Consider the following 14,646-nt stretch of genomic DNA (forward strand, 5'->3'; position numbering starts at 1 on the left):
CTATCCAGGACAAAAGCCTCCCCCTCTTCTCCTCCTCACCCTCCTCTACAGTGACTGACAGGTGGATTAGTGGTGGTTTAGAGAGGGAGAGGGGGGGCAGGAAAGTGTGAAGAGTCACCCCTCTCACCATTCACCGGCCTCGACCTGGGGGTAGCTGTGAGGAGTGGAGGTGTCGGGCGCTCAGTATGTGGTCAGCGGGGATTTACATATGAAGTCTGGACATTGATCAGGGATCAGCTTCAGCCTGCTGACACTCAGAGTCTCTGCAGACTCTGCGGGAAAAGAGAGTCTGATAGTTTGTTGCTCAGAGGGCAAAACATGAGACAAACTATCAGAGTTACTGACCTCAAGGGGTTAATGTGGCCTTACAGCCACCTGTATAGTGTAGATGTTTCAGTAGTTGTACTTTGGTGTAAAGATGGTTGTTAAAGCAAATAAATATAAAGTTTTTGTCAGAACTAAACCAACAGAAACCCTGGGTAATAACTTCACCTCTCTGCTTTCATGATAATTTCATGATAATTACAATTTTAAGTGTCATTTCCAAAGAAGTTTTCTTGAAAAGATGTAATGTTGTGGTAATTGTAGTGAAATGATGTAAGAGCGCAGTTGACACAGACGATAAGTTTCTTAAATTAGATCTTAGACAGAAAAGGGAAGTTATGTCGATGAAGTTGAGTCATTGAAACTTTATGAAACTTCTTGGAGAATTACTATTTCCACATGAACTCCTTTTAAGGAACTATTAGAATATGAGGGAACCCGAATTATGACAGTTGGCTGAGTTTACATCATGCAGCACAGTGAGCAGGATGAGACACAGTTAAAGGTCTAATTTCCACTGAAATTCTGCAGGACTTTTTTGGTTAATCCAAAAATAGAAATACATATTTTGTCTTTAACCTGTTGCACTATTTATCAGTCTAGATTGTTTTGGTGTGAGTTGCAGAGTGTTGGAGATATTGACTGTAGAGATGTCTGCCTTCACTTCAGTAGAATGAAACTAGATGGCATTCAGATTACGGTGCTCAAAGCACCAAAAAATCTTTTTAAAAACTCAGCAGTAGAGCTGCAACCATTAGTCCAGTAATCGATAAGTCAGTTTTTTAAGAAACTAAATCGTCAACTATTTTATTATAATTTCAGTCACTTTTCAAGCAAAAAAGTAAAACATTTGCCTGTCCAGCTTCATAAATATAAGAATTCCCTGCTTTACTTTGTTGTTAATGATAGTTAAGGGATAGTTTCTGGGCTTTGGGCCGTTGGTTGGACACCGAGATGTCACCTCGGGCTCTGGAAAACTGCGACAAATTTTTGATAATGAAAATAATCATTAGTTGCAGTCTGACTCAACAGTTATATTTCTTTCCAAAAATTATGACCCGATTATTCAAGATAATCTACAGACCTTGTCATGAGCAGTTTCATGGATGAACTATTTTTTGTTTTTCCCAAACTACACCCACTAACAGTATCACCAACGATCTAGAATAATAAATAAAAATAAGACCGCAGTTAAGAGGAACAACACACATTTTTGCATTTGGGGTTGAACTGTATCGTTAAAGAATCTCTTAGATGGCAGGTTATCAGTCCACACTGATAACTTTTGAGCGGTTCATTGGAGGCGTGACAGACATGAACCGACATTACTCATCCTTTAGAAGTTTTTCCAGCTAGAACGTCAACACCAGGGTTCTCAGTATCAAAGTTATCTGCAAATGAAGTTCCCATGAAATGATTAAGTGTTGATTTATGTTTTTCTAAAAGCCCATCTGAAAGGGGGGGGCTGAACATATTTGCCCTCAAGGAGGAAACTTAGAAGGAATTCACTATTTCAGTCTCTTTAAACCTGCTGCAGCAATGATTCACATTTTTCCGTCTCTCTGATTTCCACAGCTACAACGGCGGCATCTGTGTCGACGGAGTGAACTGGTTTCGCTGCGAATGCGCCCCCGGATTCGCCGGACCCGACTGCCGCATCAGTGAGTCCCTGGGAACCGGAGGGGGGCGTGTGGAGGGGTCAGGTGGGCGGGGGGTCAGAGGTGAAAGGCCGCTGCGGGGGAGCGTGAGCCGATTGTTTCAGGGCGACAGATTAGGAAGCCTTTTAGGAAGACGGTCTTAACCTCTCGCCTCAGCGCTGAGCCGAGGTCAGAGCTGAGGCTCGGCAGACAGGTCGGTGCGCTCTCCTGCAGCCCTCTGGGAGAAATCTCTTCATAAAAGCCTTTTCAGAGCCTGAGTGTTATCCAATTGAAGCGTTTCAAACCAAACTGCTATAAACCTCTTTGTGCAAAGAGCGATCCCCTGAATTCTATCACTCATTGAAGATATTTGAATACAACATTCAAACCTCTCAAAGCTCAGTTTTTTTTTCTCAGCTAAAGTTAAGCTCGGAGAGACTTGAAGGAGAAATCAACAATGCAAATAAGACCTGGGTGAAATGTATGAATTAAGATGGGAGAAATGTTGTTGTGCTACTGAAAAGGCACTCTTTCACTCAGCAGGGTCGTCTTTTCTCCATACGATGAGCAGGTACTTCATCACTAAAATCAATGACAAGATCACAGCTGTTACCTGTATGCTGTGTTTCCAGCTGCTGTACAGTAGATAGCCGTCAGCATGCCCTCAGTTTGGAGAAGCAGGCAGAAGTAACGACACTGAAGCTCAGCACTTTACTGCTGTGGACAGGGGGGCAGTAGCACATTTTAGTTAAACTGTACACTATATTTAGAATAGTTTCACCTCTCCTCCTTTCTGTCATACAGCAATTTCTGATTGGAATTTGAAGCTGCTATATTGCTCTCTGGAAAGCCAGACTCCATTGAGAAAAACAGTGATTTAACATAATTCAACACGTGACTTTCTAGTCTACTTCTGGCTCGATTAGCTCGTGTTATAATGTGACCTTTACATTCAAAAGGTTTAGTTTGGATTCACTAAAGTCTCACAACACAAACAAACACTAATCGATGCAGCGGTAGACTAGCAGCTCTTGTGTTTGATGAGCTAAAATGACTATTTTTCTCAATGGAGTCTGGCCGGCCGATGCTCCTGCCTGCTTCTCCAAACTTGGGGGCAAACAGACCAATATTTACTGCAATAAATATGCTGACTATGGATCAAGTTTCTCATACAATCCTACTTCAAAAGATCTCAGCTATCCCTTAAAGGTCCTGCATGTTAATAAGATAAGATTCGATCATCCTTTATCAGTCCCACAGTGGGGGAAATTGTTACAGTAGTAAAAATACAAGTTGCAATCTCAACATTTAACAAAATTTTACATCAGTTGCACATGGAAGATAATTGCACTTTATGCTCTACATACTAATTCAGTTTAACGGGTTTGTGTTTTTTTTTTACAGATATAGACGAGTGTCAGTCTTCTCCGTGTGCTGAGGGTTCAACGTGCATGGATGAAATCAATGGCTACCGCTGCGTTTGTCCTCCAGGACACGCCGGACCTCGCTGTCAGGAGTGTGAGTACCAGAAGGCTCAGTCACAATATTGGTGTTACAGTGACTTTATTATTTGGTTGATTTCCTGCTGCACATATATGGTTAAGATAATGTGAAGACAACGGGTCCACTTCCTTTTGTTCTCATCCTCTCTTTCACTCTCTCCAGTCATCGGACTCGGGAAGTCGTGTCGTCATGCCGGCCTGCAGTTTCCTCACGGCAGCAGGTGGGAGGAGGAGTGTAACGCCTGCCAGTGTGTCAACGGATACGTTCGCTGCTCCAAGGTCAGGCTCAGGGAGGACTGTTATTTCACCAAAATAATCAATAATAATGTTGAATTCTGATCATTGTAACACTGTTAGGCAGCAAGTTTTGTGAGTGACACACAAGTTAAAACCAGTGAATGACTTGAATCCACGATCTTCCAGGTGAGGTGCGGTCGCCGGCCCTGCCTCCTCCCGAAGGCTCTGCCTCCTCCACCGGACACAAACGCTCCATCCTGCCCCGGAGGTCACGAGTGTGTGGAGCATCAGTTTCTCACCTGCTTCTCGCCGCCCTGCCACCAGTGGGGCGTGTGTTCGACACCCGACCCCCCGACACCCCTGCACACCCAGTGTGAGCCCAACAGTGGTTACCTTGACAACAGCTGTGCTCGCATCACGCTCATCTTCAAAAAGGACAAAGTGCCGCAGGTGAGGGGCTCTCCGTGTAAGACGTGCAGTTTTGATATGGTTATTCGTTATTGTATCTTTTACACGTCTTCAAATATCTTAAATTCAATTTTATAAATATAAGCCTTTAAAAGTCATTGAATTAATGACTTTTAAATTTGAATTTGTGAAGATTTAATCACCACAGAATTTTCTCTAATGTAATTTCTTCATCTTTTGACTCCTTTTTGTAAAAATGAGTCAAGCTCCTCTGCGTCAAAGTCCACATTTCTGATACTAAATACTTTCTACTTTATACGTGCACTCACTTTTTGACAAAATGTACATAAAACTAACTCACCCTAATGACCAAAGAAGGAAAAACCTCTGCACTGGACCATATATATATTTACATTTATATTTTCCTGCAATGCTTGAATAAGAAAAGATGATTTTTATTAAAATCAGTCTGAAATTTGATTACAAATTATCTATAAAATGTCTTTTATGCTGTTGGTCAAACTACAGTAATTCGAAAATGTTACTTTGGACATTTTAATGTGTGTTTTTCACAATTTTGTGACATTTTGTACACAATACAATTAAGTGGCTCTACCATCAACAACAGGGTCAGTTAGGCTTCCTTTGAGCAAGGCACTTTAACCTGAACATGTTAATAAGAATATTTGTTGATGTTTGAGACATGACACTTTTATGGCTTTGATATTATATATTATATTATCAAAGCAGGACTTTAAATCCAGAGGGTGTAACTCTGTTGTAAATTAAGAGACAGACATTTAATCAGCCCTGTGAGTGCAGCTGTGACCAGAGCGTGTAAGTCTGATATAAGGAGACAGTCGAAAACCACCAGCAAGCCTCCGATCCAATCATCAAGTCATTTTTCATCCTTGTTGATGTGTCACGTCATAACAACACATTTGAAATCATTTTCCTCCCACCCTGGATTGTTAACATTTGATAATTGCTGGATTGTTAACAATCTGGGGTCGATAGAAAATAACTTGCAACCACAAACACACACACACACACACACACACACACGTACACACACACGTGTCATTCTTCACTGTATACAGATGTGAGTCAGTTTTTGACTCTTTGCAGTTGACACATCGTCCAGCCTTCTGCTATGCATCTCGTAACTTCCCAATCAAGACGCTGATGTTTGGAGGCTGAGAAAACAAAATCATGGAGGGAGCAGAAGTCAGTGAAGCTGCAGTTTTTCAGATCAGATTTGGACGTCTTCTTTGTTGATGAAAAAAAAAAACTTTGAAAGTAGTGGAAAAAAAGCTGAGAGCGGCCGTAAATTGACAGCTCACCCCACATAAAAGATCGCATTTTTCCTCTTACTGTTTGTACTGATTGTTTTGCTGTGAGTTGCCGAGTGTTGGAGAGATCAGCAGTAGTCTGTATTAGTATAATGGAAGTAAATGGCACTCAGCTTGTGGTGCTTGAAGTGCCAAAAATACGTTTGAAATACCCCAAGGTGAGCTAGCAGTAGATGGAGGCCTCCTTCTGCTCAGAATTTGGAGCTCTGGATTTCCGTGCCTCAGAAACAACATTGTATCTACCAAACTACATCTTGATGCACAGAAGTAAGCGTGCATGTACTTCTAGCTTTACAGTCTACATTACAGCTCAGCAGAGGGGTACGCCATACCAATGTTTGGTGAGCCTCTTGTCCCTGAGTAGATGCACTCTTCCTTCTGTGCAGTGATACGGTTCTGTTGAAAGAAAATAGTTCCTACATGAAACTGCTCACAATAAGGTCTGTGGATTTTCTTTAGTAACTGGCTCATGATTTCTGGAAAGAGACATTGCTGTTGAGTTTTTGAAATTATTTTGGCGCTTTGGGCACCAAAAGCCGAGTGCCATCCATTTCCGTTATATTGGAGAGAAGGCAAACACCTCTCCAGCCGAATCTCCAACACTCTACAACTCACACCAAAACAGACTGATGGCTGACTGATCAATAGCGCCACAAGTGAGATGGAAAATGTGTATTTTTGATTTTTGGGGTCACCGGTGCCTTTAAAATGGCGAAATATCAGTCAGGACTAGTTTTACTTAAAGATGCCTCTCCTGGCCATTTTATGGAAGTACATTATTGGAACTGTAGGGAGACATAACCTCCACAAACGTCGTGTTGAAGAGTCAGACGTCTTCTGTCTCTAATGAAGCTTGAGTCTTCTCCCTCTTGTTAGTCCAGATGGTGTTTTTGTTGTTTACTGCTGTATCATGAAACCTTTACCGGCCCCCTGCGGCTCGTCTGAATAAAGTTTTATGAATGGAAATGAATCTGTTGCTCTGACGAGATACTGATCTGAGATCTGAGCCACAGTCTCCCCCGCTGGGATCTCTGATTGGCTGCATCGGAAACAGACTTAGGAGGAATTAGAAGCTGATTGTTCCTCGCCAGCAGTGCAGATACTAATCTGTCTTATCTGTGTGTGTGTGTCTGTGTGTGTGTGTGTGTGTGTCGCAGGGCACCACTGTGGAGAACATCTGCTCCGAGCTGAGGTACCTTCCTGTAACTCAGACGCTGGCCGAGGAACGAGCGCTGCTCATCCTCTGTGACCTGTCGTACTCCAACAGTGACGCTGTGGAGGTCGCCATGGTGATTATTACACGCAAACACACACACACACACACACACACACATGCCTGCTCACACACACACACACATAGATGTAGTATAGTATATAAAAATGTGACTGTCCTTGTGGTGGTCTTACATTATCTAGATACACAATCCACCATCTGACGCAGCAAAAAGAAACATTTAGAATCGTAACAAAACTCATTTATTTTAATTTGGGAAACATGAGGAATTTGGTCCAGGTTGAAAAATAACTTAACTTTAAGCAAACCCGAAATTATTATCCATTGATAATGTACATCAATGCATTTGATATATAAACACTCACAGAAAGCAAATGAATGTGTGCATGTATATTGGGCACAAAGTAACACACACACACAAACACACACCTCCAGATTTGGAAGCTGCTCCCTCCTCTCCACCTCACTTTCTCTCCTCTCTTCTCCCGTTTTGTCAAATCACACTTAATTTGTCACTGCAAATCGTTTCCAGAGGAGACCAGTAAATGCGAACGTTTTCTGTTTCCAGTCCCTTCCCTCGGTGTTTTAATAAAAGAAACGAGAGAGAGCAAAGAAAAGAAGAAAGACAGAGGAGGGAGAGGCGTTTGAAGCTTTTAACAACATCTGGAGGAGATTTAGCTTTTCTGTTGGGACACCTTGCTGATCTTTGTCTCTGCTCTCCCTCTTCTTCCTCTTCTTCTCTTTTTTTTTACCTCTTGCCTTCATTTGCTTCCTTTTTTTTCTTGTTCTCCGTTACACTTTTCTTTGTTGCTGTCTTTTTTTTAATCTCTCTTCATGCTCTTTTTATTTTCTGTCTTCCTCTCTCTCCTCTTTTCTCCCTCTTCCCTCCTTCTCCGTCTCTCGGCCACCCAGACTCGGGGGAAATCAGTCACTTCGGGGCTCTAAGCTTTTAATGGAGGGGATTAGTCCTCGCTCCTCTGATGTTTGCAGGCCTGTTCTGAGCGACAGATACAGGAAAAGGAGTGGCGAACCTGACATCCACCCAAACCCCACAACAAGGTTTTCATAAAAAACCTCACTCCCACTCGCTGCCGACTCGTGTTGCAGCAAAATGTCAGCGCTCATTTCCAAGTGTGGGTGAAATCTCTATAATCCCAGCGAGCCTCTCGGAGTGCGGCCGCTTGTGTCGATTTATTCTCTTCCAAAAGGCTCTCGGTGTGTTTGTAAACGCCTGAAACGCTCTGCTGCGAGGCCTCCAACCTGGGCAAGAAACAAGTGGTTCAATATGTTTCACTGTGTGTGTGTGGGAAAGAATGAGGAGCGCTCGGTTTGTCTTCGCTCGGAGAGTGAGGCGTCCCTGTTTTATCTGACATGTTGAGGCTGCGTCAAGCGTGCTGGAAGGAAAATCAACAGAACTTCAAATAGTTTTTAAAGTAGCTCTAGCAAAAATATTTGGAAGAGACGGTGAGACATGAAACCTCAAGGATCAAGTTAGATTTTTTTCATCAGGCAGGACAGTCAAAACGTCCTCTAAACAGGACAAAGTTTAAGTGTACTTCGGGCTGCAGCAATGTGCCATGAGACTGTGTACTGTGGTGTGAGGTCATCATACCGTGTATTTACTCATCTACAGTACTGGAAAAAACAAAAACAAAAAAATAGATGCATCTCTTCTCCTTTTAACTGCCTGACAGACTTTATACACATTTAAAAATACACAATTTAAAAAATGGTTTCAAACTTCAGTCATTATTAAACATTTGTTCGACCCAAATTAACCTTCTCTTTTCATTCCATTAACCTTATAAAACCTGGAGCTTGATTTTTTTCAAAATCACAGGAGGAAGACAACGCAACTTAAGAAGCAATGACACAAAAAGTATCAAGATATTAAAAAAAAAAATTAGCAAAAAGAATATAATATAATAAAAGAATATAGTTTTCTGGACATTTTTCTCTAAATTCAAAGGTTTAAATACTTGTGAAAGGCGAAACTGATGCAGGTTTCAAAGGGTTAAAGGTCATATAAGTAGTAATAATAATAGTGTAGTACCACATATCACATTGTAGTTTATTTTGACTCAGTCCCACATTCATTGTTCTTCTGCTCCAAATACTCACTAGAGCACCAAATGTGGATTAATCCGCAGCTGAAAATAATCCCAAACAAATGCTCTTTTTTGTTCTGTTTGTTGTGGTTTGGCAACAGTGAAATTTCTTTTTTTTTTTTTTTTTGTTAACTGCCTGTTTGTCCCTTTGTATCGTTCTGTGTTTCCTCTCTAAATTTGAGTTATTTTCGGGTCCCTGACACAGTTTGTGAAGTTTGAATCACAGGGATGATAATTGATCGATCTGTTCTGAGATAATCAGATCAGATCAGATCAGATTGATGGATGCAGCTGCTGCTGAGTGAATGCAAACTTTCGAACAGCAGAATGAACGTAAAGTTTCACGTTCTCTGTGCGCTCTGCACTTAGAGAGTGTGGTGTAAACTGGAAATACCTTAATGGTTTAAATATCCCAATAGTGCTTCTAACAAACAGTCCAGCTCCAAAATGAGAAAATCTGTTTGTGGCGGCAGATGTTTTAACCGTGACGGGCCGCAACACGTATAACAATGTGTGGGCGAAACACTGGCATCTTCAAAAATTTTACTCTAATATCAATTTATGATATGAGTTTATTATGATAAAAATAAAATAACATTAATGCTAATACATTACCTGTGTATTAAAAACAATATTTTCTTCACTAGAAATAAAAAGTAAACTCTACAAAACACTGCAAAGCTTTCAAAGCCAACTATCATGAGATGATGATTTTGGTTACTCAAACACGAACTCACTGCTATCGTCTGACGACAATAAAGCTTCTAAATTTCCAGATCCAGTATAACCAGCAAATATCCCAGCCAAGACCTCCTCTTCATTGTTTACAGCTTGATGAGCAACATGAGACAGATCCAGAGACAATTCGGATGATTTCTGTAGCAGATATCTGCATATGGATGCAGATAAATTTTAAAATCGCTAAAAAAAGTGAGAAAGTCATCAAAAATAGCATTTCGGCCAATGCATTTTGCCTCTTTTGCTCTTCACGTGGACTGATTACCTGCAGGCAGCCACCGCCCGCTCAAACTTGATTGGTCAATAATACCCGGCTACAAAGGAAAACCAGAACGCTTCCGAAACCAAAATCCTGTGCCGTTACCGTCAGAATCTGCATACATGTGCAGATATGTGTTTATAGAGATCACTCAGACACGCTCTGAGACATACTCTGAGGTCGGACGCTCGGCCTGGTGTCGCTGTGATGTGGTCTGTCAGTCAGTTTGGGGGCGGGATTAGAGGTGTGTGAATGAGCTGCTGATTTTCTCAGGAGAAGAAAAGAGGAGTGTTTGTCCCCGGCCGAGCGGGGAGCACAGCTGGCCTGTTCTCTATTGTTTGTCCTAATTGAACTGCACAGCACAGAGCTAATCCCCCTCTGTCCCCCCGCCACCTCCCTGCTCTCACCCTCAGCACCTTATTAGGCAATTAACTCCACCCTCTGTGGTCTCAGCGGGGGGGTCCGCAGCCTGCCAGATGTTAGGATGAGAATCTCTTTATTCTGACGGATGAATGTGTTTTTTTCTTTCTCTTTTTTTGTTGTCCTGCGTAGCCTCGAGCCAGACTCTGACCGTTTGCCAAATGGGCTTTATTTTCTTTCTCTACTGTCCTGACTGATCTGTGCTGTCAGCTTCTTCACTAAACTTCATGCTTCTGCACTCATAATCTTAAAATTGACTTTTCGTTACGTTATTCAAGCATTTGGTTCCCTTGTCTTGAAAATTGACTTTCAAATGATCTAAACTTCCTTAAAAAAGCAAATCAGCAAAGAGCAGGGATTCTTTTCCAACAGGCTGATCTCGAAAAGCAGTTAAAGTACCGAATGAATAAAGTTTTAGAAAATATGAGTTTTAGAAAATATAAAAAAAATCCCATAAAAGACGAAAAAATATGAGATAATATAAGAAGACGATGTCACATCAGTGGGATTAAAACAAGAAAATGAGATAAACAGATAAATAAGAGATAGATGAACAAGTAAATCAAATAAAACATGAAAAGATGTCGAGAAAAGGACGTAGAAAGATAAAGGAACTGAAATAAAGTAAGAGCAGAAAAATGAGTAGAGGAAGAGAGATAAAACATAAATAAATAATGTAATAAGGAATTTTTATTGTAAAATATAAAACAAATTGATTCCTGCCGTTCATCTCTGTCTCTCTGTCTCTCTGCGCAGTCCTTTGAGCAGGACGGACGGTCGAAGGACAGCGATCGTGGACAGATCCAGAGAGCGGCCAGCGCCATCATCAATGCCCTGTCCAAACGCCACAACAGCACCGTCAAGCTGACTGTGGTGGAGGTCAAAGTGGAGACACAGGTGCAGCCGCCACCTGTTGGTAAGTCATTCGTTCCTAATTTTGATCAAATAGTTAAGTGATGAAACCATAATTAAATAATTCGGTCCTGTAGGCCTAAAAAAGACATATTTGCAGAAAGACATTTTGTTGAGTATGTGCATGAAGCACAAACACTTGTCTCACGTCTCCTGCGACTTCCTCCCTCAGGTTACCTGGTCCCGGTGCTGTGCGTCGTCTTCAGCGTCCTCTGGATCTTCTGCATCGTTGTTTGCGTGTGGTGGACGCGCAAGAGGAAGAAAGAGCGCGAGAGAACGGCCCGATCCGAGGACACGACCGTCAACAACCGGCTGGAGCCGCTGCGGAGCAACGCCCTCAAAGACAACCGCGACAAAGACATTCAGTACGAATGCAAGAAACTGATGGGCCCCTCGGACAGGACGTGCGACGGGGCCGAGGGCGAGGAGGAGGGGGAGCAGGAGGGGGAGCAGGAGGAAGACGAGGAGAGGGCGCTGGGCATGGGGGAGAAGTGTCCGCCACAGAAGTGCTCCATAGCGGGGGCGCAGGACAGGGGGGTGATGGGAAAGGGAGGGGTCATCTGCACGTCACGCAGCGGTCCGGTCAAGGCGCCGCACCGGACAGCGTACAGCCCCAAAGACAACCGGTGTAAAAACCTGAACGCCGCCAAGCTCAGCGAGGACATTAAAGACCACTATGTATGAGCGGAGGAGGAGGGACCTTCCTGAATCAAAGAAAAAAACAAAAACTGCGATGTCTTCAACGTCACTGACTTTTCAACTCTTAAAAGCACCAAAAGTGAAGATTACAGATGCTTTAATTTTCTATTTTTGTTCGTCACACCTTATTTAACGTCTTTGTCTGCAGCACGGAGGCTTAATTTACCAAAAACTGACAAAAAAAATGCAGAAAAACGACAAAAAAAGACAAGGAAAATAAACATCACTGCTTCTGGATTTCTGGATTTCTCGTCACACTGCTGAAATCAAGAAGAATTTTCTTTTCTCCTGATTTTATTTTTCTGTTTACAAACTGTTTTCATCCGAACTAACGCTTCCCTTTTTTCGGAGATCTAACTGAACGTCATCGGCTGGCAGCTGTTAACTTGTTTCTACAGTTTGGTGCGTCCGGCTCCTGTCTGCCTTAGCCCAAACCTGCGGGCCTTTTCTACTCTGTCTTGATTATCATGTCTTTTTATAAAACAAAACTTAAAAAAAAGAAGATTTTATACACTTTTAAGTCCTTGAAAGTTGGCACAGAGAATCCACTGTATGATACCCGGCATGGCATTTTTTTGTTTACATTCATTTCCATTTTGCGTTGAGGCTTAAAGGTTCTTAAGTTTATCCATTTTAAATAATTATGTTACGGCTTCCTGCGAGTCCACACGATGATTTTTCAGTATTTGCGTTGGTAGAAAAGTGCCTTCAGCCCTTCTTTTTTTTTCTCCTCCTATAGAGTTTATGCAGAATTTAAAAACATATAAAGGGAAAGATGTCCTAGTAACAACTCTTCACACCACAGTAAAGGTTATTTTCTTTGTACATATGTAAATATGGAAAAAAATGGCTGTGTATATTTGAATTTAGTAACTTAAGTGATGCTTTGTATCATAGTTATTCTAAAGACTGTTTTTGTGGTTGTTTTTTTTTTAATGATGTCATTCCGTTTATTAGTGTCTGTTGACACTAGGACAGGTTTTATACAGATTTTCGGACTGTGTCCAGGGTCCCACTGAATCATGAGCATTGGTTTAAAAACAAAAGTGTTTGTCTTTATGTTTTCTAAGTTTGGAGAGCTGTTTGTTCGGCCGGTCAGTCGCTGTGAGAGGACGTTTGTATCTGAGAGGTGTTGAGCACGAGCTCAGTCGTGCTTTGACTAGAGGAACCTCCTCTCCAACAGTCCTGTTCATTTCAATGTCGTTTTGATCCCTAAAAAAACAGATTCTCCCTCACCTACAATATTTCCATAACAGCTGTTTAAGTTTTAGGTTTCTGAGAGGTCAAACTAATTTTAAAAAGCCTTTCTGCACCTACAAATCCCTTTGTCTTCTTGCATAGATCACCTTTCTAAAACTGTCATAATCCATAACCTACTCTTTGAAACCTGAGCAAATTAGCTTGATGTCTTTTAAAACATGCAGGAAGAAATGATCCAAAAATGAGCAAGACTTGTTTTTTTTTAAGTATTGTACACGGAAATTTGTTAAAATAAGAACCAGGAACGATAACCCGTGAAAAGTGCTTCAAAAATAATAACTATGATGACTTTAGGACACAGAAAAAGGTCCAGTGTGCTACCGAAAAACAGCCAAAAGTCTATATACTAAAATACTAAAGATACACTAAATACAAAACAAAACAGGAAATACACAATAGTATGTTTTACAAGTTTATATAAAAAGACGGCTGATAATATAATAATTTTGTAACAAAATGTTAGAGAATCCAGTTATGATCATTTAATTTAATTGGATAATAAGTATATTTTTAAAAATAATTTCTGATAATTTTATAAAAGTACTAAATTCTTGCAATTACTGGATCATTTCTCACCGAGTAAGAAATGACACCAGTTTGCTCAGGGTCCAAAGGTTAAATACTGAAAAGGCATCTGTTACAAAGGGTTAAATGGTTCGCGTATTTCATTGTGCAAATTATGTTTAGGAGTCCGTTTACCCCTACAGATTTAAATCGCGGGTCAACCCTCCAAAATGCAGTCTGAGAGCCTGTTTAAACCTGCTGTTAACACACATCTGGGTGATCCGATCACAAGTGGAAGGCCTTTTCTTTTTCTTTTTTTATCACATTTCATGCTGTTTTTTTTATGTTCTACTGGCTGTGTGTACGTATGTAGATATCAAAAACACCCTGTTAGCATCCTGTTCAAAAGCAACAAAGTATCAGTGCACAAAGAGTTAAAACTGGAGTTAATACTTTGCAGACTGTTTTTTGTTTCCTTCAGTGTAAGATATTTGTGTCTTTCTCCGAAAAGTGACTTTTTTTAGCTTTTATTTTGAAATTATGCCACAAGTTGAAAATTTCTGCACTTTTATGTCCAATTTAACACAGAAAAAGAAAACAAGAAGAAGTCAGCGGCTCTATAGTGAGTGATATTGAGATTTATGGACTCTGTGGGTTGAACTGATGCAGATTTCAAACACAACTTTGTGATTTCACTGCATCTTTTTTGTCTCATTTTCGATCCGTCTTTTTTGTCGAATCATTTTTTATCCCTTCTAAATTTTCACAGAGCACCGGATCAAAAGCTCTCCAGGGCTCTGTTGCATAAGCCATCACTTGCTCTAGATTAGGGACTCCAAATGGCTCAAATAAAAGTTGCTGCATCAAAGAGTCGGGTCTTAAACCAGCGCTGATGCATCTGATTTCTGTTTTCAATACACACTTTGACGGGTCACAGGGTCCAAACAGCTTTAAAGCACCGCTGCCTCTCGGTCTCTCTCTTCAGCCCGCTTGGACTTCGGTTATAAATCTACTATTTTACAGTGTGTCGACAGTGGAGATGCCGCGCAGGG

At 41.2% G+C, this 14,646-nt stretch overlaps 1 protein-coding gene across 1 annotated transcript in view; it reads left to right on the forward strand.

Annotated features, from left to right (window-relative positions):
• LOC121953244 (protein jagged-2-like) overlaps positions 1 to 13,622 on the forward strand; it is a 69,999-nt gene extending 56,377 nt beyond the window's left edge. The window contains exons 20-26 of the mRNA XM_042500225.1: positions 1,900 to 1,985; positions 3,366 to 3,479; positions 3,627 to 3,742; positions 3,887 to 4,150; positions 6,618 to 6,749; positions 10,976 to 11,135; positions 11,304 to 13,622. Coding sequence (XP_042356159.1) covers positions 1,900 to 1,985; positions 3,366 to 3,479; positions 3,627 to 3,742; positions 3,887 to 4,150; positions 6,618 to 6,749; positions 10,976 to 11,135; positions 11,304 to 11,815 — 1,384 coding nt within the window. The 3' untranslated portion in view covers positions 11,816 to 13,622. The remainder of the gene's footprint in view (positions 1 to 1,899; positions 1,986 to 3,365; positions 3,480 to 3,626; positions 3,743 to 3,886; positions 4,151 to 6,617; positions 6,750 to 10,975; positions 11,136 to 11,303) is intronic.
• The last annotated feature ends 1,024 nt before the right edge of the window (positions 13,623 to 14,646 follow it).

Source organism: Plectropomus leopardus, chromosome 14, assembly GCF_008729295.1.
Source record: "Plectropomus leopardus isolate mb chromosome 14, YSFRI_Pleo_2.0, whole genome shotgun sequence".
NCBI classification, from domain to species: domain Eukaryota; kingdom Metazoa; phylum Chordata; class Actinopteri; order Perciformes; family Serranidae; genus Plectropomus; species Plectropomus leopardus.